This window comes from Sorex araneus, chromosome 6 (assembly GCF_027595985.1).
Source record: "Sorex araneus isolate mSorAra2 chromosome 6, mSorAra2.pri, whole genome shotgun sequence".
Lineage (NCBI taxonomy): Eukaryota > Metazoa > Chordata > Mammalia > Eulipotyphla > Soricidae > Sorex > Sorex araneus.
The window spans coordinates 157,837,395-157,860,939 of record NC_073307.1 but is presented as its reverse complement, the minus strand read 5'-3'; the positions used below and the strand labels follow the sequence as shown (position 1 = coordinate 157,860,939).

General features: G+C 48.3%; 2 protein-coding genes across 2 annotated transcripts in view; both read left to right on the top strand.

Moving 5' to 3' along the window:
• Positions 1-4,541, top strand: part of PATL1 (PAT1 homolog 1, processing body mRNA decay factor) — a 36,414-nt gene extending 31,873 nt beyond the window's left edge. Inside the window, exons 17-19 of the mRNA XM_055143255.1 lie at positions 1,525-1,616; positions 1,709-1,858; positions 2,773-4,541. Coding sequence (XP_054999230.1) covers positions 1,525-1,616; positions 1,709-1,858; positions 2,773-2,794 — 264 coding nt within the window. The 3' untranslated portion in view covers positions 2,795-4,541. The remainder of the gene's footprint in view (positions 1-1,524; positions 1,617-1,708; positions 1,859-2,772) is intronic.
• A 16,976-nt stretch (positions 4,542-21,517) lies between these two features.
• Positions 21,518-23,545, top strand: part of OSBP (oxysterol binding protein) — a 43,563-nt gene continuing 41,535 nt past the window's right edge. The window contains exon 1 of the mRNA XM_055142213.1: positions 21,518-22,634. Within this exon, the coding sequence (XP_054998188.1) occupies positions 22,267-22,634 (368 nt within the window). The 5' untranslated portion in view covers positions 21,518-22,266. The remainder of the gene's footprint in view (positions 22,635-23,545) is intronic.

Here is a 23,545-nt window from a genome sequence, read left to right as displayed (position 1 = left end):
GGATACTGGGGATCAAACTCGGGTTGGCCTGAAGCAAGGCAAGCGCCTTCCCCGCTGTATTCTCACTCCAGCTCCTGAATTTTAATAATCGTAGGTCTTCTGAATATATCCATATATCCACATTTTTCCCCCTTTTCTTTGGCTTTTGGCCCACACTCAGGGCTCAGAATTTACTCCCAGTATATTGCTCCAAAGCCCTGTGGCTCCAGGGATTGACTGCAGGTCTCCTGCGTGCACGCCATGCACCCCCAGCCTTTGCGCTCCTCACCTGGGCACTATTTTATTTTTCAAACTTACATTAACATCCTGTGTGAGCCTTTGTCTGTCCTGGATTTGTCTTTTGGAGGGGGCCCTCCCACACAGGACTCTCGGGGCTGGATGGCTCAGTACTTGGACCAGAGGATGCAGTGCTGATCAAATTCTGTGGTGCCAGGGACCCCCAGAGTAACGCTGGCAGTGCTTGGGAGCCCACACAGCCAAACCCACTGGTGCTCACTGCGAGCGTGCAGTGAGATGCTGGGGATCAAGCCAGGGCCGGGCACATGCATGCCTCCCTAGCCCTGCGCTCTCTCCCCAGGTGTGTTTTGTTGTTGTTTTAATAATAGCTCTGTTTAGTCATGCCTCTCGGAGAGCCTGGCAAGCTACCCAGAGTATCCCGCCACACGGCAGAACCTGACAAGTTTCCAGTGGCATATTCGATATGCCAAATACAGTAATAATAACAGGTCTCATTCCCCTGACCCTGAAAAGAGCCTCCAATCCTTGGGAAAAATGAGTAAGGAGAGGCTGCTAAAATCTCAGGGCTGGGACGAATGGAAACGTTCCTGGAACCCGCTCGAGTAAATCGATGAACAGCGGGATGACAGTGACAGTGATATTTAGTCAGAGGGGGATGGGCACACCTGGCAGTGGTTGGGACCGTGCAGTTCCAGCAATCAGACTGGGGTCAGCAGTATACAAGGCAGGCACTTGAACCCCCATACTGTGTCTCCAGCACGTACCACCCCCACTCCCACCCCCCACACACACCCCTGCATCTTTTTTTTTTTAAGGAAATTTTCTTTCCACACTCTGATCCTTTCAGTACCTCTGTGTTTTCCCACAAACTTTCATGCCTTTTTTTCTTTAGTTTAAAATATCCTACTTTGGGTTTTTTGGTTTTGTTTTTTAATCTTTTTCATGAATTTCACCATCCTGTATCAAACTTTATCTTGGTTTGACTTTCATCTCTATTCTGGTAAATAGGAGAAAAACAAAATCTTACGGCAGAGAGGGGGGAAAGCTCCTTTCTGTCTCGTGGTAGAGTGGCACAACTGAGTCTTCACTACATTAACTAGACAGAAAGAAAGCCAGAAGAAACACATGGTTCTGTCTTTGCCCCATCTCACTGAAAAGTAGGGCTGTGGTATCATTTTGATGTAGCACTCTTCCCAGCTAATGTCATCCTCTCCTCGACCAGTAGGGGGTGCCGGAGAGCTGAGTGCATGCTGTTCTGAACTTGGTTCCCTCTGTCGTCTTTTGTAGTTTGGCCTGTCACTGCTCCTTGTCATCCTGAGCCGTGGGGAAGACCTACAGAGTTCAGAACCTGCTCCAGAATTAACGCAAAACAACCAGTGGTCAGTGTGGACTCGACTTCTCGCTGCAATTTCTGTGGGCAGTCTTTGTGTTCTTGAGGTGGCGTTGTGACCCTGGTTTTTCTCCCCCTCAGGACCGAGGTAATGTTCATGGCTACCCGAGAACTTCTGCGGATCCCGCAGGCAGCGCTGGCCAAGCCCATCTCCATACCCACAAACCTAGCATCACTCTTCTCTCGCTATGTCGACCGTCAGAAACTGAACTTGCTGGAGACAAAACTGCAGTAAGTTTAAAATAAGACACTTCCAGATCTCATCGGGTTGGTGTTTTTTCGGTCACAGAGTTATGAACAGGGGGGCTGGAGTGATACACAGTGGGTAGGGCACTTGCCTGGCGTGTGGCCGACCCAGGCTCAGTCCTTGGCATCCCTTGTGGTCCCTTGAGTACCCACCAGGAGTGAATCCTGGGTCTTGTCAGGTGTGGCCCAAAAGCAAAAAAAAAAAAAAAAGAAAATTAATTTATAAACAGATCGGGGGTAAAAAAACTGATTTGGGCTGGAGCAATAACACAGCAGGTAGGAGGTTTGCCTTGCACGCTGCCGACCCGGGTTCGATTCCCAGCATCCCATATGGTCCCCTGAGCACCACCAGGGATAATTCCTGAGTGCAGAGCCAGGAGTAACCCCTGTGCATCGCCAGGTGTGACCAAAAAGCAAAAAAAAAAACAATTTGACTTTAATGGAAAACATCAATGGCTTTTATCAATATCAATATCTACTAGATACAAAACACTCAAGTCAGCCGGAGAGAGTAGAGCAGATGGGACTCTTCTGGCATGCGGCTGAGCTGGCTTCAGTCCCCAGCACTGCCAGGAGTGATCCCTGAGTGCAGAGCCAAGGGTGTAGCCAAGCCCTCCTGGTTCGTTGACTGCTAAGCAGAGAGCAATGTCACTATTTCATTATTAGAAGAATTCCTTTGAAGGGCCGAAGTGATAGCACAGCAGGTAGGGCGTTTGCCTTGCACGCAGCCCATATGGTCTTCCAAGCACCGCCAGGAGTAATTCCAGAGTGCAGACCAGGAGCATCGCTGGATGTGACCCAAAAAGAAAAAAAAAAATTCAGTGTAGAATACCATTTCAGTGTAAAAATATTTTAATTCATTTATGCAAACAAGTTGTTTTTTTTATTTCTACCCCTAGGCTAGTTCAGGGGATCCGATAAAGAGACCTTCAGATGTGTCCCGTACCTCCTTTTGGCTGTCACCTGCACTGCTGCCACCACCAGTGGAGTGTTTTCCCTGCGGGAGGGAAGCCGCTGACTCCCCAGAGCGTCTCGCGGGACTGCTGCCCGTCGCAGGGGTCTCGGTGCTGGTGTTGCCCCCACTGCTCTATGAAATTTGGCTGGGTGATACTTCCGCTGGTTTCTTCTTACCTACTGTGTTACAATTCTGCATGTCCTACTTTTACGAAATTCTTCCCAATTTTGCAGAGGTTTTCTTTTCTTTTTTTTTTTTTTGCCCTAGAGACACAAATATAATCTCTCCCTTTATCCCACCACCGCTACTCCAGTTGAGAGTAGATTGTAGCCTGCCAAAGGATTCCTTCCCGCATCCTATTGAAGTCTTACTGCCCCATATTAATATTAATAGGAAAGCCAATTAAGTAGAAGTACACATATATACATATATGCCCAGGTATATGTATATATACACACACACATGTTCCTATCTATGTTTATGTGGTATTCCGAGGATCCTTAAAGAATCAGTTTTAGATGGAAAAAAATCTTTAGTTGCCACGTCTGTCCTCCGAACACAAAACCCAAAACCAGCTGATATATTTTTTTTAACTATTTCTAGTCCATCTTGTAATTAATTTGGTGGGTTCTACTTGTTTTAATATTAATACAGGGTATGCAGCACATCTAATAAAATCGACACTTGTAATTGGCTGCTGCCCAGCTCTAGACTGAGAAGTCCTCACCCTCCACCCCCTCTACCCACCCCCCATTTCCTTTCTGTCCCCCTCAGTGGAGACAGCACACGGTTAAGTCTTTCTCCTGGTACAACTACGGTGTATTAGTCTGTTTCCTCTAGGGCAGACCAGATTGCCCAAGATGACCTTGACTTACAGTCTGCTTTCATGGTGTAGCTTTTGCACACTTACTCTTGTCTTCCTCAGACTACTTCAGTAAGCCATGCTTTTCCTTCCCTTCACCCCTCACCCCCACCCCACCTCCTCTTTTTTTGTTGTTGTTGTTGGTGGTGCCATGGGTAGAAAACTCCAAGCATAGCCACGGAGGCTCACTTTGCGTGCTTGGCCCATTTGTCTCCACCGCGCCATGGGCAGAACTCCTGTCGCTGCTACTTAATCTCCCCCACGTCCCACTTCCCAGGCACGCCTGGGGCCTGGGTCCGAAGCCCAGCAGGGCCAGCTTGCTCTGATTCTTCCTACTAACCCCTCTTCCAGCAATCAACCAGGATACGGGATTCTGATCCCGAGTGATTACAGCCTTCAAGAAAAATGAAATCTGAATTAATTTTATATGACAGTCCTGTACCTTTTTGCTGTTCTCACCTTTTCGAATGTAGTAGAGGGGACAAGTTATATATAAAGAGAATAAACATTTTGCACATACATGTATTGTACAACAGTAAACTCCTCCGTTATAACCAGCTGTCCTTGTTCTCCATCTCCGTTCCTCCCACTCTGTCGGCCCCAGGCTCCACCGGCTCTTCCCCGGTGACGTGACCTCGTTTCCCTCTGCCGTAACCTACTGACTCTCCACCCGGCGCCTTTCCTCCTTCACAACTGATCGAGTGAATACTTGATTATTATTTCTTCCTTTCTGTGCTTTATCTTTTTTGTTTGGTTCTAATAAAAAATTAAAGTTTCTAAATTTACATTTTTATAGGGTATTGTAAATAAAAACAAATTGTATACTTGAAAAAAAAAATGTGTGCCTCCATGTCTACTTTCTTGTTAATTCTGAATTTGACTTTTAACCTATTTCTAGCACATTTCCAGAGACGAGCAAACATCTTGATGATGGGGCTGTGCTAACAGCGGTATTGCCTAATGCTCCTGCCCTTTCTGTTGTAAGAAGAGAGATAAAGATCTTTTGTTTGCATAGTTACTTTTCTTTGAAACTGAAGGTACCAGGGCCAAAGAGATAGTGAATAACATTGGATTAGGGTTTGAATCCCCGGAACCCTGTATCATTCCCCCCAGCCCCGCCACAGGTGATCCCCGAGTGCAGAGCCAGGAGTAAGCCCTGAGCCTCTGGGGATGGCCCCAAAATGAAAAGTGAAAAATAATAGAGTCAAAGGGTTTTCAAGGGCCAAGGAAGTCAGCTCAATGGGTTGGAATGTATATGCCTTGCATTTACCTGAATTTGATCTTCAGTGACCACTGGGAGGCGCCCCAGCACTGCTGGTATATCTGACAGTCTAAGCATCGCCCCGCTTGGCCCTGGTGGCTAATGGACCTAAGCAATACACCCTAACTGTAAAACTGGGCTGAAGATCACTGGCAGTTACCTAAGCTATCATTTAGAAAAGAATTATATTAAAAAAAATAATAAATGGGGGCCAGAGAGATAGTACAGCAGGTAGGGCATTTGCCTTGCACATGGCCGATGTGGGTTCAATCCCTGGCATCCCATATCATCCCCCAGGCACCGCCAGGAGTAATTCCTCAGTGCAAAGCCAGGAGTGACCCCTGGGTGTGACTCAAAAAAGTGGGGGGGGCAGCCAGGGCAATAGTATGGCGGGTAGCACAATTCCCTTGCACCAGACAAACGCCTTGCGTGGAACCCTGGCTCCCCGGGTGCTGCATTCTCAGTGCAGAAGCAGGAGGAAGGCCTGAGCACTGCCAGCCCAAAGCACACACTGAGAAAATGTAATGATTGGGCCGGAGCGATAGCACAGCGGGTAGGGCGTTTGCCTTGCATGCGGCCGACCTGGGTTCAATCCCTGGCATCCCATATGGTCCCCCAAGCACTGCCAGGAGTAATTCCTGAGTACAAAAGCCAGGAGTAACCCCTGAGCATCGCTGGGTGTGACCCAAAAAGCAAAAAAAAAAAAAAAAAAAATGTAATGATTAAGATGGTGAGAAAAAATTGTCATGAAATCTGACCTAATGCAGTGAAATAAGATACTCGGGTGTGCTTTGACCTGTGTCGGGTGGCTTTCTTCAGAATCGGACCTTCTTGATGTATCGAGTTAGGAGTGTGAAGGATGGTGGTATCATACCTCTTGGGCCAGCTCTGTTTAAATCTGATTATTGTGATTCTTAAAAATGAGTTACGTTGGGGCTGGAGCGATAGCACAGCAGGTAGGGCGTTTGCCTTGCACGCGGCCGACCCAGGTTCGATTCCCAGCATCCCATATGGTCCCCTGAGCATGGCCAGGGGTAATTCCTGAGTGCAGAGCCAGGAGTGACCCCTAAGCATCGCTGGGTACGACCCAAAAAGCAAAAAAAAAAAAAAAAAAAATGAGTTAAATGGCTTTTAGAAAGCATGTCTTTCAACTGAGAAATAAGAATTTTAAAAATCACCTGATAGCAGTGACTTTTCGTTGTCATTTTGTGCGGGGGGGTGGGTGGAAAGTGGTTCCTGTGTTGAACTCAGAGCCTTGCAATCCTGAGTACGTGCTTTACCTCCTGAGCCACATCCCTGGCCTGCAGTTGCTTGGATCTCTGAAGCGGGGAGGGGGACACACCCAGTGACGCTCAGGGCCGATTCCTGGCTCTGTCTAGTGTCACTGTGGTTCTGGGCATCAAACCTGGGTCAGTTTGTCCATGGCAAGAACTTACCCCCTGTACACTCTCTAACCCTCTTTTGACCTTTTCCTGTTTTGCATACCTCACCCGTGAATACATTGCAGGTGTCATAATAGCCTCCGGTTGACTTTTTATTTTGCAAGTATTACACATAAAACTGGCCCAGAGAGCAGTCCCCACAATGCATGGGGTCCCTGAGCCACACCAGGAGGAGTGACCCAGAGCACAGAGCCAGGAGTAAGCTCTGAGCACCACCAGTGTGGCCCAGAGGACATTTTAAAAATAACATTTCCACGTGCTCCCTGTGTGGATTGCCACAAAAATACACACAAGGATGTTTGTCGTGCTCTCTAGGAGGAACCGTTTCCGTCCTAATCCGAAAGCAGGGGGTTGAATGACCTCCCCTGAGACTGCTGAGCCGCTTCTGATTCAAGGGCCATTTCCGCCTCCCTCTTCCGGCTTCCTAATTTCAGCAAATTTCATCACCCTGCTGTGCAAAAGTGAAGGAAAGAGGAAGGTCAAAGGACAAGGGATAGCCTTTGGCTCTAGGAAAAGTGAGCTGGCAAGCGAGGCAGACCACGCCTAGTAAAGAGAAAATGGAGATTCTGGTGAGCAACGCGGCCGGAGAAATGCTCCGGACCCGAATCGGGGCCAGCCACACCGGGGATCCGGACGGAGGAGGTGCAGCCACAACACCTTCTCCAGATGGAGCCCTGGCATCACTGAGCAGCAACTAACACGGCTCCGGGATGTGGGACTGGGACACATCTGAGCCGCGTGGCCGCTAATGTGGCCGCACGACCTTTTTTAAAAATAGAAAACATACAATCTTTTAATGGAAAACTAATTATCAAATGCTTCCTTAGTAGGGCTATCTTTTTGGGGGGAAAACTTCCACAACTATAGTGAGTTTTGTGTTGAAATATGGAACGTAATCAAGGTAAAGAGAAAATGAAGTGAAATTCATCAGTTATACAGTTTGGGGTGGGGGCAGGGGATGGGGGTATACTGGGGATTTTGGTGGTGGAATATGGGCACTGGTGAAGGGATGGTGTTTGAATATTGTATAACTGAGACATAAACCTAAGAACTTTGTAACTTTCCACATGGTGATAAAATAAAAATTTAAATTAAAAAAAAAAGAGAGAAAATGGAGTTTATCCTCTAAAGCTCATTTCCATTGCTCAGCAGGCGCCTGGAATTAACAGGCGTTAAGAATTGTGTGGGCTGGGGCTGGAGCGATAGAACAGCAGGTAGGGCATTTGCCTTGCACGCGGCCGACCCAGGTTCGATTCCCAGCATCCCATAGGGTCCCCTGAGCACCGCCAGAAGTAATTCCTGAGTGAAGAGCCAGGAGTAACCAATGTGCATCGCCAGGTGTGACCCAAAAAGCAAAAAAAAAAAAAGAAGAAGAAGAAGGTGTGGGCTGTAACAATGATGATTGGAAATGATCACCGGACAAGAACTGAGTGCTGAAAAGAGGTAAAATGATATACACGATAACCTTTTAGTAACTGTATTGCAAACCGCAGGCCTACAGGGAGAGAGTGAGGAGAAAATTGCCCTAGTTAGAGGCAGGCTGGGGTGGGTTGTTGGGGGGGAAACTTAGGATATTGGTGGTGGGAAATTTATATCGGTGAAGGGACAGGTGTTGGAACACTGTATGACTGAAACCCAGCCTTGAAGAATTGAATTGTGTGAGGGGTCAGAACAACAGTCCAGGGGCTGGAGCGACAGCACAGCAGGTAGGACGTTTGCCTTGCACGTGACGGACCCAGGTTCGATTCTCAGCATCCCATATGATCCCCTGAGCACCACCAGGAGTAATTCCTGAGTGCAGAGCCAGGAGTGATCCAAAAAAAGAAAAAAACAACCACAAAACTACAGTAGGTAGGGTGCTTGCCTGCAACTAACCATAACCTGGGGTCCATCCCCAGCACCCTATATGATCTCCATAGCCCCCCCAGGGGAGATCCCTGAGCACAGAGCCAGAAGCCCTGAACACTCCCAGGTGTGATCTGGAAAACAAAAATTGGGGAGAGAATAAATGAGTAATGCTAACCACCATGCCTGTAGTAAATATACCAGGTTTGCAACCAAATATATTGTATTTGCCAGGTGTTCCGTCTGCTTGTTTTTTCTTGTAGGTTAAGGAAACCACGTAAGGTAAGCCTTTACCTATGAAGGGGGGAAGGTTTAATGTTGCCTAGAGCTGCCCCTTTTTCAAACCAGACTTATTCCTTCAGCTGCTGAGAATGCAGTTGGCTGATGGCTCAGAGCTGAGCCTGTCTCCCATCTACCTCACCTAAGGAACATGCCTTAGCGGGTGCCACTTCTTAGAGATGGTCTGAATGCAAAGACTGCTCAGTGCCATGGTATAAACTCCCAGTCATCAGGGTCGGATCCCTGGGAGACACCAGCCCAGCTCTGACCTCCCCAGAGGTGACCCCTCTGTTAGTATGCGCCAGTGAACTTCCCAGATAACCTGACCTAACACAAACCTGAATTTTTTCCATTGTTCTTTGAAACCACAAATGACTGTTCCTAGTAAGAACTTTTTCTACTCATTGTACACAGTTAGGGTAAAACTAAGGAACCAGGAACTTGATCTGCATTATATCGGCGAGATCTGCACTATTCAACTCTCAACGCGGCGAAAGTTTGAGAGCCAATCGGGAATAACATGGAGAATGATATTTTTTAATCACTTTATGCAAATGGGTTTAAACAGGTCTACATGGAAATACACAACACTAATGATTATATTAGATTATATTATTTTATTATAATATATAATATTAAATATATAATATTAAATTATATTATATTATTTACTTCCACTTGCCAAGGCTTGGAAACAAAGCTTCAATAGGTGAATGCACAAATAGTGGGCATCTAGCCAACAGCACTAAAAAAAGATGAGCTATTGAGCCACGGAAAGACATGGAGGAAACTAAAGTGGATATGATGACGTACAAAAAGAGAATCTGAAAAGGCTCCCTACTGCTTGCTTCCAACCTAAAACATTCTAAGAAAAGGCATAAATAAATTTATGAAGAATGTATGGAGTAAAAGGGTGCTTGCCTTGCACGAGGCTGACCCAGGTTGTATTCCTCCATCCCTCTCGGAGAGCCCGGCAAGCTACCAAGAGTATCCCACCCACACAGCAGAGCCTGGCAAGCTACTCATGGCATATTCAATATGCCAAAAACAGTAACAATACATCTCACAATGGAGACGTTACTGGTGCCCGCTGGAGCAAATCGATGAGCAAATTGATGAGCAACGGGATGACAGTGACAGACAGTGACAGATGATACCACCAGGAGTAATGGAGTAAAAAGGAATTGCCAGGCATCTAGGGAAAAGAAAGCACAAACAGTAAAACCCTTCTGAATGATACTATAATGGATGCATGTTATTATATACTTCTTAAATCTATAGAATATGCAACCCGAAGAGGTTTAATATAAACTATAAACTTTTAGGTGGTGATCAATTTAGCAAGGAAACCAAGGTCTATGGTAGGGGGCTGTGAAGGTGAGTGGGCAGGTGACTTTCTACTCAGATACTGAGAGCTTCCTCCTTAACTTTTTTTTTTTTGTTTTTATCTTTGTTTTTTTTTTTTTCTTTTTGGATCACACCTAGTGATACACGGGGGTTACTCCTGGCTCATGCACTCAGGAATTATCCCTGGCGGTGCTCAGGGGACCATATGGGATGCTGGGAATTGAACCCAGGTCGGCCCCATGCAAGGCAAACGCCCTACCCGTTGTGCTATTGCTCCAGCCCCTGTTTTTATCTTTGGATCACACCCGGCGATGCACAGGGGTTACTCCTGGCTCTGCACTCAGGAATTACTCCTGGCAGTGCTCGGGAGACCATATGGGATGCTGGGAATTGAACCTGGGTCAGCCGCACGCAAGGCAAACACCCTATCTGCTGTGCTATCACTTCAGTCCCCTCCTCTTCAACTTTATTAAGAACCTAAAACTGCTCTCAAAAGAAACGTCTGTTTGAGAGGGCGGGAGAGATAGTACCAGAGGTACACTTGCCTTGAATGCAGCTGCAGGGACCACAACCCAGGTCCAAATTCCACATGAGGTCCCCTGTGCCTGAGTACAGAGGCAAGGATAGACCCTGAGTACTACTAGGTGTGCCTGAGTACTGGTACGGACCGCTCTCCCCCGCAAATAAAAAAAGACTGTGTGAAAGCATGAAAGCAAAACTGCCAAAAGCTTGACGGTAAGTCAGCCCGAACTGAACAGGGTAGGTTTTTGTTGTTGTTCTTTAAAGATATTCCTATTGAGTCACTGTGAGATAGACCCTTCCGACGCTGTTCTTGACTAGGGCTCAGTCTGAACAGGAGAGTTGCAGAATGGAATCAGGCCTGGGGAGGTGGCTCAGAGGGCCAAAGCACCTGCTCTGCATGTGGGAGCACCAGGTTCGATCCCTGGCAGTGCAGCATTGGGTCTGCCCAACACACACCTGGCAAAACGGGGTAGGGAAGGGCGATGGATGGCAAGGTGGCATTGGACAGGGAGTTTGGGTTTTTCTCTTACGGGCCCAAGTCTGTGGAGGATACCACTGAGCAGAGAAATCATGTAAGAAAAAAAATGCTAAAATCATGTCACTGTCATCCCGTTGCTCATCGATTTGCTCGAGCGGGCACCAGTAACATCTCCATTGTGAGACTTCTTGTTACTGTTTTTGGCATATCGAATATGCCATCGGTAGCTCGCCAGGCTCTGCCGTGTGGGCGAGATACTCTCGGTAGCTTGCTGGGCTCTCCGAGAGGGGTGGAGGAGTCGAACCCCTGTCGCCTGCGTGCAAGGCAAACGCCCTACCGCTGTGCTATCACTCCAGCCCGCTGAAATCATGTAAGAAAAAAAATACTATTATCAGAAGATCCTGCTGCTGCTCTATAAGGAAATTTGGGGGGTTTGGTTTGTTGGTTTGCTTTGTTTTTTTGAACCACAGCCAGTGGTGCTCAGGGTTTACTCTCTGCAGTGCTCAGAGGAACATGCAGCAGCACTGTGGCACTGTCACCCCATTGTTCATCGAGTTGCTCGAGTGGGCCCCAGTAATGTCTCCATGGTGAGACATGTTGTTACTGTTTTTGGCATATCGAATACGCCACGGGTAGCTTGCCAGGCTCTGCCGTGCGGGTGGGGATACTCTTGGTAGCTTGCCGGGTTCTCCGAGAGGGACAGAGGAATCGAACCTGGGTCGGCCGCGTGCAAGGCAAACACCCTAAACACTGTGCTATCGCTCCAGTCCTGAGCAGAGGAACATGCAGTACCAAGGATTAAACCTAGATATCTTGGCTCAGTCCAAAATTTTCACTTCAGTTTTTTTGGCGGGTAGAGGATCCCTTTTTTTTTTTTTAACCACACCTAGCAGTGCTCAGAGGCTACTCCCTGATCAGTGCTCCAGGGACCATGCAGTGCTAGGAATAGAACCCAGGCCTCCTGCATGCAAAGCAAGCACTGTGACCCTCTGTGAAGAGATTTTGAAAAACAGATTAAGGCAAATGGACTAAATAAATCATGCTAAAATCACAAGTCTCTAGGGGCCAGAGAGCAACCCCAAAAGGGTGAGTTCATGCTTTGACTTTGGGAGGTCTATTTTTGATCCCCAAAACTGAATGGTCCCTGAGCACCTTAGGGAGGTGACCCCGAGCAGACACAGCTGTCTGTGTCCCCTAAACAAACAAAAGCTCATAAAAGCATAAGTGTCTAGACCAGGATTTAAAAAAAAAATAAAAGAAGTACATATGGAAGTCCTTCAAAAAATTAACAATAGAACTACCATATGTTCAGGCAATCTTACTTCTGGATCTATATGACATTAAATCACCATCTCAAAGATATGTAAACTCCCAAGCTCACTGGCAGCATTATTCCCGATGGTGGAGGCATGGAAACAAGCTAAGTGTCCATTGATAGATGGATAAAGGAAACGGGATCAAGATTGTCATTGAAGAGTGTTAAGTCATGGGAAGAAGGAAATGATGCCATTTGGAATAACACGGACAGATTTCATGAGCATTAGACTCAAGGAAATAAGTGAGAAGGAGAAAGACAAATACTATGGAGACAAATACTATATTCCACACTATCTCATGTGTGGGATCTAAAGAAGTCAGTGGGAGCCGGAGAGATAGTACAGGACACTTGACTTGGCCCAAGCCAGGTTTGATCCCTGGCACTCCAGTTGGTCCCTTGAGCACCACCAGGAGTGATCCCTGAGTACAGAGCTAGGAGGATGCCCTGAGCACTGCCAGATGTGGCCACAAAACCCAATGTATTGATTAAAGAGATCAAGGACCAGAGGGATAGCTCAATGGGCTGAGTACATGCTTTGAAAGCAGGAGATTTAGATTTGATCAGCACATGAAAAACAAAAGAAATGGGAGGAGAGTGCTAGAATGATACACTGTGAATAGAGCACTTGCCTTGCATGTGACTTACCAGGGTTCAACCCCTGGCGCCCATATGGTCCTCTGAGCTCGGCAGGAGTAATTCCTGAGCACTTCTCCGAGTGGTACCCAACACCCAAAAAATGGGAGCAGGAGAGAAGAAAGAGGGAGGGAGAGAGAGGAAGAGAGAGAGGGAGGAAGGGAGGGAGATGAGGGAGAGAGAGAGAGGGAGGAAGGGAGGGAGGGAGGAAGGGAGGAAGGAAGGAAGGAAGGAAGGAAGGAAGGAAGGAAGGAAGGAAGGAAGGAGGAAGGAAGGAAGGAAGGAAGGAAGGAAGGAAGGAAGGAAGGAAGGAAGGAAGGAAGGAAGGAAGGAAGGAAGGAAGGAGAAACAAACTAAGAAACTACGTCTTTCAATATATCTAGAGGTCATAATGACTCTGAAAGAGGGAGGGAGGGAGGGCGGGAGGGAGGGAGGGAGGGAGGGAAGAAGGAAGGAAGGGAGGGAGGAAGGAAGGAAAGAAGAAGGAAGGAAGGGAGGAAGGGAGGGAGGGAGGGAGGAAGTAAGGAAGGGAGGGAAGGAGGGAGGAAGGGAGGGAGGGAGAGAGGGAGGAAGGAAGGAAGGAAGGAAGGAAGGAAGGAAGGAAGGAAGGAAGGAAGGAAGGAAGGAAGGAAGGAAGGAAGGAAGGAAGGAAGGAAGGAAGGAGAAACAAACTAAGAAACTGTACGTCTTTCAATATATCTAGGGGTCATAATGACTCTGAAAGAGGGCGGGAGGGAGGGCGGGAGGGAGGGAGGGAGGGAGGGAAGAAGGGAGGAAGGAAGGAAGGAAGGAAGGAAGGAAGGAAGGAAGGAAGGAAGGAAGGAAGGAAGGAAGGAAGGGAGGGAGGGAGGGAGGGAGGAAGGAAGGAAGGAAGGAAGGAAGGAAAGAAGAAGGAAGGAAGGGAGGAAGGGAGGGAGGGAGGGAGGGAGGGAGGGAGGGAGGGAGGGAGGGAGGGAGGGAGGGAGGGAGGAAGGAAAGAAGAAGGAAGGAAAGGAGGGAGGGAGGGAGGGAAGGAGGGAGAGAGGGAGGGAGGGAGGGAGGGAGGAAGGAAGGAAAGAAGAAGGAAGGAAAGGAGGGAGGGAGGGAGGGAGGGAAGGAGGGAGAGAGGGAGGGAGGGAGAGAGGAAGGAAGGAAGGAAGGAAGGAAGGAAGGAAGGAAGGAAGGAAGGAAGGAAGGAAGGAAGGAAGGAAGGAAGGAAGGAAGGAAGGGAGGGAGGGAGGGAGGGAGGGAGGGAGGGAGGGAGGGAGGGAGGGAGGGAGGGAGGAAGGAAAGAAGAAGAAAGGAAGGGAGGGAGGGAAGGAGGGAGGGAGGGAGAAATGGGTCCAGAGAGACAGTGCAGTGGGTAAGGCACTGACCCCAGCAACCCATATGATCCCAGAGCCCCAGCTAGAGTGAGCCCTGAGCACAGAGCCGGGAGAGTAAGGTGTGACACCACCAGGTGTGGTCCAAAAACAACAAAAGAAAGAAAGAGAAGAGAGAGAAAAGAGAAAGAAAAATAGAAAAGACAGAAAAAGAAAGAAAAAGAGAGAAATCAAAGAGTAGAATGGTGACCACCAGGGACAGATAGGGAGTCAGGAGTGGGGAAAGCAGAAAATCATCAACCAACACCAACATGAATAAGTTCTAGGACTTATGTAGAGCATAGAGTTAATAGCAGTAAAGTTATGAGACTGGACCATACATGTTCTCAATTCTTTAAAAAAGGTGATTATGTAAGGTGATCAAGATATTAATTAGGGCTGGAGTGATAGCACAGCGGGTAGTGCATTTGCCTTGCACCCAGCCAACCCGGGTTCGATCCCCAGCATCCCATATGGTCCCTTGAGCACCACCAGGAGTAATTCCTGAGTGCAGAACCAGGAGTAACCCCTGTACATCGCCAGGTGTGACCCTAAAAAGCAAAAAAAAAAAAAGAAAGAAAGATATTAATTAACCTTATGGAAGTGATCATTTTGCAACACAGATGTGTATCAAAACATCACATCATATTCCTTATACTGAATGTTACATTTAATGCACTGTATCACTGTCATCCCATTGTTCACCAATTTACTCAAGCGGGTGCCAGTAACGTCTCCATTCGTCCCAACCCTAAGATTTTAGCAGCCTCTCCTTACTCGTCTTTCCCAACGATTGGAGGCTCTTTTTAGGGTCAGAGGAATGAGACTGTTATTATTACTGTATCTTGGCCCACACAGAAGAGCCTGGCAAGCTCTCCATGGCATATTCGATATGCCAAATTTGATACACTTAATTACATATTTTAAAAGGGGTGCATAAAGGATTGTCTAGCTTTTGTCTAAGGACAAGATAGAAGGATGAGGATTAGACTGCATGAGAATACCAACCATTTTAAAGTTTAGTATTTCATACATCAAGGACTGAGAGAATGATTACTGTGCCCAGTCCTACCAATTCTTTTTTTTTTTTTGCTTTTTGGGTCACACCCAGCGATGCTCAGGGATTACTCCTGGCTTTGCACTCAGGAATTACTCCTGGCGGTGCTTGGGGGACCATATGGGATGCCGGGGATTGAAGCCGGGTCGGCCGCGTGCAAGGCAAACGCCCTACCCGCTGTGCTATCGCTCCGGCCCCCCCTATCAATTCTTTTTCTGTTTTGGTTTTTAGGATTTTTGGGTCACACCTGGCAATGCTCTGGGTTGTTCCTGGCTCTGAACTCAGGAATCACTGCTGGTGGTGCTTTGGGGACCATATGGGATGCTGGAGATTGAAACCAGGTCGGCCTGTATGCGGCAAATGCCCTCCCCACTGTACTATTGCTCACACCCTGAGTCCTATCAATCCTATCCATCCCCATATATATCAGGATTTTGCCCCCTTCGTGTCATCTGTTAACACCATAGTCCGTTCACCAGCATTTCTTGTCTGAGACATATATCAGCATCTTAATTGCTTTCTTCTCTTCAGCTTCATGACTATACACTAGCCAGTGATAACAAAACAGACAGACAGACAGACAAAACTCCCCCATTGCTTCCCACTGCACTTAGGATAAAATCCAAAGTCCTCATGAGGTCTTGTGAGTCCTTTGCATCTGTGCTTTCTCCCTCCACCTTTATCCCACCATCTTTCTCTTTTTTTTAATTTTTTATCAGTGAATCACCGTGAGGTACAGTTCTAGACTTACAAACTTTCGTGCTTGCATTTCAGTCATACAATGATCGAGTGCCCATCCCTCCACCAGTGCCCATTTTCCACCACCAATGGTCCCAGCATCCCTCCCACCACCCCCATCCCGTCCTCCCCCTACTCCACCCCGCCTCTGTGGAGGGGCATTCCCTTTTGCTCTCTCTCTCCTTTTGGGTGTTGTGGTTTGCAATAGAGGTATTAAGTGGCCATCATGTTCAGTCTATAGTCAACTTTCGGCCCACATCTCCCATCCCGAGCGTATCCCACCATCTTTCTTCCATCTCAGTTCTTTTCTTCCTGGGATCTTCCTGCAAAGATGATTCACATCAATCTCTTTTCAAATGCTGGTCTATCTAGTACAGATGACTCAAAGAGAATTCACTTTTTTATTTTCTGGGGGGAGGGGGGTCACACCCAGGGATGCTCATTGGTTACTCCTGGCTCTGCACTCAGAAACTACTCCTGGTAGTGCTTGGGGGATCATACAAGGATGTCAAGGATCAAAGCTGGGTCAGACTCATGCAAGGCAAGTGCTCTATTTATACTATTGTTCCAGACCCCGATTCACTCCTGTTTGAAACCAGTTAGTTCCTTTCACAGCTCTTGGGCTGTTCTCCATCTTTTCTGTATATATAGTTACTGTGCATATTCCTTCTATGCAAATATTGTATATATGAATTTGTATGTTTCTTAATGCCTGGTATCTCAAATATTATTTATGCTCCACACACAAAAAAACTCTATCTTGGGATTGGAGTGATAGTACAAAGGGGAGGGTGTCTGCCTTGCAAAGCGGCCAACCTGGGTTCCATCACCAGCATCCCATATGGTCCCCCAAGCACCGCCAGGAATAATTCCTGACTGCAGAGCCAGGAGTAACCCCTGAGCATCGCTGGATGTGACCCCCACCTCAAAAAAGTATGTGCATCTGTATATTCACTAATCTGTCCCCAACACTTCACCCAATCCTAGAGACAACATAGCAGCTGCTCAATAAATAGGGAGGGGGATGAATATGCTATTCTGGTACTGAAGGAACTGAGAATCAAACAGGTACGGATCACACATTGGATGAACTCACAATTAAGTGGCAATGTGTCTGGAATTTAAATAACTATAAGGCAAAACAACATCACAGGAAATTCTAGAAGTCCTAAGAAAGGGAGTATTATTTCTAGGCAGGGAAATCAGAGGAAACTGTGGAGGAAGCTTATTGTTCTGGGCACTGAAAAGAGGAAAAACATATGCAAGAGGTACCAGTCCAAGACAATTCAGGGCAAATGTGACAAAAATATCTGGAGCATGGCACCAGAGCAAAATGGGCTGGGAAGAAGAGACAAGAGAACAAATTGTCAAGGCTAAGAAATCTGGGCTTAGTCTGGGGGCAGTAGCTAATAAACAACAGTAAATCAGGTGATTAAATTAAAATTTGTCAGAGACACAGCAGAAGTAGAAATGACATGTAATAGGGACTGGAAAGGTAGTACAGGAGTTAAGGCCCTTACCTTGCGTGCAGTCAACTCCAGTTCAGTCCCTGGCACTACCAGGAGTGATCCCTGAGCACAGAGCTAGGAGTAATAACCTGAGCACTGCTGAGGGTGCTCCAAAACCAAAAATTAAAATGATGTCCTATTCTCAACTAGCAACATTTTCCTATATCCATGTATGGATACAGAGATAATATATCTAGATGTCTGTGTACACTTCAAAATATTTTTTTCTTAACTTCCCCATTGCTATTAGTGGTGGGGTCCAATGCTGAGGGTGCAGAAGGGGGCTATGAGGGGGCTATTATGTTACTTTACCCCTTGACCCTTGGTACCATCTTTCCTGTTTCTTTCTTTGTGTACTTTACTGTCCCACTTCAAAAGAAATTGTAAACTCCTGACTCTTCACTCTGAAATACTTGAACACAGTTCTCCCAAATTTGAAGATGTTTGCCATTATATACATCATACCTGTATCACACTGAGCAAATGAAACAACTAGCTAATATCATCTAATACAGGTTCATTTCCAAATTCCCCACATCGTTGTTTTTATTTATTTAATACATTTTTTTAATTGAATCACTGTGAGAACAGTTACAAAGCTTTCAGGATTAAGTCTCAGTCATACAATGATCAAATATCCAATCTCTTCACCAGTGCACATGCTCCACCACCAAGAACCCCAGTATACACCCCCTCCCACTCCCCACCCTGCCTGTGTGGCAGATGATTTCCACTTTACTCTCTCTTTACTTCGATTACATTCAATTTTTGACAGAGACCCCACTATTATTATTTGGAATTTTTCTTCCAACAATCAGACCTGCCGAAAAGGCATCATTAGATCATTTGTTTTCTATTGCTGATAATGAAGAGCATATGATGTTGCACGGCTGCAAAAGCGTCCGCATGGTTTTGGAATTCTGGTATTTTAGTAACTAAGTCCAGAGGTATTTCCTCCAGCAGTCACTGCATTCCGTGATTGGTTTGTGTGTCTCTGGAATCATGGCTGTTAGGAACGGAGGCACTGTTGGTGGGCGGCTGCTTGGGGTCTCATTTGGGCGGGGGGGGCAGGGCCAGTTCTGCACCCCCTTTGTGAGATTTCACAAGTGCCCCATCACTGCAAGCTCCTACCTCTCTGCCAAATCGTTTTTTTTTAGAGACTTATAAACTGTTTTCAAAAATAGATTCCAATAAAACATTTGGCTACCTTTGGGGCTAGAGAGATAGTACAGGGGTTAAGTCTCTTGCATTGCAACTGAGGGCATAATTCAATCCCAGGCACCACATACAGTCCCCAGAGAACTGACTCTTGAGTACTGCTGGGTGGGACCCCAAACCCATTCAAAACTAAAGTAATAAATGCATTCCACAAATTTCTTTTTTTTTTGGGGGGGGGGGCACACGCAGGTGGTGCTCAACCCCTGCAGGGCTCAGGGACCAAATTCAGGTCTGTGGTAGCATTGTAGCACTGTAGCACTGTCGTCCCATTGTTCATCGATTTGCTCAAGTGGGCACCAGTAACAACTCCATGGTGAGACTTGTTACTGTTTTTGGCATATTGATTATGCCAACGGGAGCTTGCCAGGCTCTGCTGTGCGAATGGGATACTCAGTAGCTTGCCGGGCTCTCTAAGAGGGACAAGGGAATCGAACCTGGGTCGGCCGCGTGCAGGGCAAACGTCCTACCCGCAGGTCTGTGGTATGAAAGGCAAACACCCTATCCACAGTACTATCTCTCCAGTTTCCAGAATTGAAAAACAAAGCATTTGTTTGTTTCTTGATTTTGTTCATTTGCTTCGTTGTTTTTTGTTTGTTTGGCCTTTTGGTGGGGGTGTCATATCAAACAGTGCTCACTGGCTCAGCGCTTAGAGGCCCATGTTGTAGCAGGGATCAAAATCACGTAAGGCATGTGTTCCAGCCAATTAAGCTATCTCTCTGCTGCTATTTTTTAAAATTTAGAACCATGACCCCGGGTTCAATTTTTTTTTAAGTAATAAATCTCCTTAATTTTCATGTCCTCTCAAAACCAGTTGTCTTCTAGAATACCTCGCATTCTTGATTTATCTGATTGTTTCTTTGGGGGTGTCGTTCAACTGGTTCCTCCAGCCCCTGTAAACCAGAGGTCAGATATGAAGTTTTGATTAGATTTAGGTTCAACATTCAGGCAAGGAAATGTCATTACGTGGTGGCTTCATGCTACAGCACACAAGTTACCTCATAAAAAATGTGCATTGTCCCAGGGTTAATAACCCTAAACTGGGTGACTCGATTACGCAGAGGGAACAGCCAGGTTTCCTATTACCAAAGTCTTTGTTTCTCCTTTGTGATTCGCAAGTCACTGTAGGCAATGTGCTTGGCAACGTTTTTTTTGGTAGCTATTTTCCACAGGTGTATCAGACTTCTTTATATGCATCTAACCACAACAACATTCTTGTAACATTTTATTCTTATTCAACGGAGGTGAAAATAGACTCACAGTGTTTTAAAAAAAACCCAACACTGGTGATGGAGAGGCAGTATAGCTGGTAAGGTGCTTTGCCTGCACGCTACCAACCTGGGTTCAATCACAAGCACCTCCAGAAGCCATCTCTGAACTCAGAGTAAGTCCCTGAGCATAGCCAGACTTTAATTGAGTAAAAATTTCTCTGGATTATAGGAAAGCTCTGTCATGAGCGTGTTCGATATGCCAAAAACAGTAACAACAAGTCCCACAGTGGAGACATTGCTGGTGCAGGCTCGAGCAAATCAATGAATAGTGGGGAGGACAGTGCTACAGTGCTATAGAAAAGCTCCCAGAAGCACAGAGCCACATTCGCAGCCACATAACCTCTTATTGTCTAGTTCCCCCTTTCAGAGAACCCAGCAAGCTACTGAGAGTATCCTGCCCGCAGGGCAGTGCCTGGCAAGCTCCCTGGGGTGTATTTGATATGCCAAAAACAGTAACAATGATGGGTCTCATTCCTCTGACCCTGAAAGAGCCTCCAATGCGGCACCATTGGGAAGGACGAGTAAAGAGACACTGCTAAAATCTCAAGGCTAGGACAACTGGAGACATTACTGGTGCCTGCTCGAGCAAATCAATGAACAACGGGATGACAGTGATACAGTGATACAGTGATAGAAAAGGTAAGAATTTTACAAGCATGTTTTCCAGAGTTCACAAATATTTCTCTCTTTGAAAAAAAATCTTAAAAAAAATAGATCTTTTAAAAATGTTGCCTGGGGGGTGAGGATACTTTTACTTTCTTGTTACCTGGGAGCACATAGCCAAGGAAAAGCAAATTTGTTTAGAAGTATCTAACAACTATTTCGATTGCGTTTAAAGCTGGAAAAATGTAACAGATACAGTGATTTCTTCAACAGTATACTTTTTTGAGTCTTTGTAATAATAGTTTACACCACGGAAATGTTAAATAAGTTTCTCCTATACACCAAGAAAGCCAGTTAACCAACAACAATTATTTCCCGTGCCCAGGTAAGCATTTGCTTGTGGGCTCGTGCTAAAACCCAGGGCCTTGACATCTGGTAGCGACGGGCTGAAAGCACACACGAAGCGAGGTCCTCCCGAGTCTATTTTCTCCTCCCAGCTAGGTCAGCAACTCGCGGGACAGAATTAGGAGAAGCATCTGACAGTCTAGAACCAAGAGATAAAAAGGGGTGTGGTGCCAAGTTGAGCAAACCAGGGAAGGAAATGAGGAGGACCGTGGATCCAGGAGGGAACTGCGGAAACTATTTCTGGGCCGCCCCAGCAATCCGCAATCCAGGCCTCGGGCTCAGAGAACAGCTGCGAAACGGAGGCTTCACGCAGGGAGAACCTCAGACTGACTCTTACAAAGAGCTGCGAAGATCTTAATCCCGAAAAAGGGTCATGCAAGACTGCGTGGGTCTACACGGAAAAAAAAAAAAAAACCAACAGAACAAAACAAAACAAAAAAAAACAAATAAAACGATTCGGAGAAGTTGACGTGAACCAACTTCTCCAAAACTGGAAGCAGGCGGCCACGCCCCTCCGCGCTCCTTCCGAGCCTTATTGGTTGCCTTGGTGCCCCCCCGCCCCCGTCTCTCAATGGGTCTCTTTCATTGGTCAGCACTGCTTACAGCTTTCACAGACAATTCCCGAATCCAATCATCTCCAACACCCGGCCCGGCTCCGACCTGCGAATGACGTGCCGTCCAACCAATGAGAAATTAAAACGAGGGTGTAACAGCCCAGACTCTTCCCCGCCTTTTCTCCTCGGCTAGTGCAGTAAATGGTAGAAGAGGGCTGAACAGTTGCTAGCAACCACCAATCCGTCAGGGCGGAAATGGGTCGAAGAGAAGAGTGACGGGAGGGGGTGACGTGGCAGTGACGAGGGGGGCAGAAACGGAAATAAGTGACGGACCCACGAGCCAATCGGCGACCAAATTGTCCGGGCACTCTGCGTTCTTCAGTCCAGCCTGCGCGCCGGACACCTCGAGGAAGAGCCAATGAGCTGCTAGGGGAGTCTGATTGGCTCTCGCCTGCGCCAATCGACGGCGCGCCTGGGGGATGCGTCCCGCCCCCGGGCTCTCACTGGGCTGTGTGGAATGACAGGCCCGAGAGAAATGCCAATGTCCTAGGGGGTCTTCCGCTAGTGACACTCGGCGGCGCCAATCGACTTTCTTCTTCCCGGCGGCCGAGCCCTCCTCCCCGCGGCGGGCCTGGCGGGGCGGGGACGCTGCGCGGCGGCGGCTGATGCGCTAGCCGTGTGGGACGCTCCGGGCGGCGACGGCGGCTCTCGTAGGCGGTTCCGGTCGTGTATCTCCGGGCGGCGGCGGCGGCGGCGGCTCATGGCGGCGACGGAACTGAGAGGAGTGGTGGGGCCCGGCCCGGCAGCCATGGCCGCCCCGGGCGGCGGCGGCACGGGTCCTCCCGTGGTGGGAGGCGGCGGCGCCGGCGGCCGCGGCGACTCGGGGCCGGGCTCCGGGGCCCCGCCGGGCGGTGTGGCCGCGGCGACGGCGGGCGGCGCGGGCCCGGGCTCCGGGGGAGTGGCGGCGGCCGGCCCGGCCCCGGTGCCGCCAGCTGGGGGCTCGGGCGGCTCGGGCGCCGGGGGGTCGGGCTCGGCTCGAGAGGGCTGGCTCTTCAAGTGGACCAATTACATCAAAGGCTACCAGCGCCGGTGGTTCGTGTTAAGCAACGGGCTCCTGAGCTACTACAGGTAACTGCTTCCGGGGCGCCGTGTCCCCCGCGCCCCCCCCACCCCGCGCTCCCTCCTCGCCGCAAGCCCACAGCCCCCGCGCCGTCACCCTCTCTTGGGCGGCCCCGCAGCCAAGGTCGCATCAGGCCTCTCCCCCCCCCCCGCCCCCTCCCGCGTGCACTGACAGCTGCGTGCACCTGAGCCCACCCTCACCCAAGTGAAAGCCCCCCCCCCCCCCGCGCTCGCCCCGGGCGCCAGGGCTAGCCAGCCTGCGCGCCCTACCCCTCCCTTGGCGCCCTGGCCTTTTGCAGGGTGCAATTGTTCCCGGGGAGCCGTCACCACTCTTCTTCCATTGTGTCTTCACCCGCACGGCCGCGCGCGACTTAATCATTCTGCACGAAGGCGCTGTTGTAGGTGCAGAGGGTCCCCCCGGCCACACACGCACACACACGCACACAAACACAAACGCACCCACCACCCCCCGCTGGCGAAGGAACTTCCAGTGAAAGTCCCAAGGCTTCGTGTATGGGTGCGGAGTTTCCAAAATTCAAGGTTATTTCGCGGCTCCCCTCCACGTTCAGGCGCAAGGACACGATGCACGGGGCGGCCGCGGTGATCGGCCCCCGCGGCCCGGTGCAAGAGTCTTGTGTGTGCGTTGGCTTTCCGGACAGCCCAGACTGGAGGTGTGGACTGCCCAGGGCCGCTTGGATCTTGGCTTGCCCCACCCCCTCCGAGGGCAATGATGAAGTGCTTTAGCCAGGATCTCTGGGTAACGAGGTGAAGTTCAAGTCCAGAGAATCCGTGTCTTCGGTCTGCCCTCTGCTCCACAGTGTTTGTTTGGGGATGTTTATTGTATGTATTTATGGTGACTCACAGCCTTGCTCTAACATAGCATGCTTTTTTGGCCATTGTAGCTAGAGGAGTTAAGATTC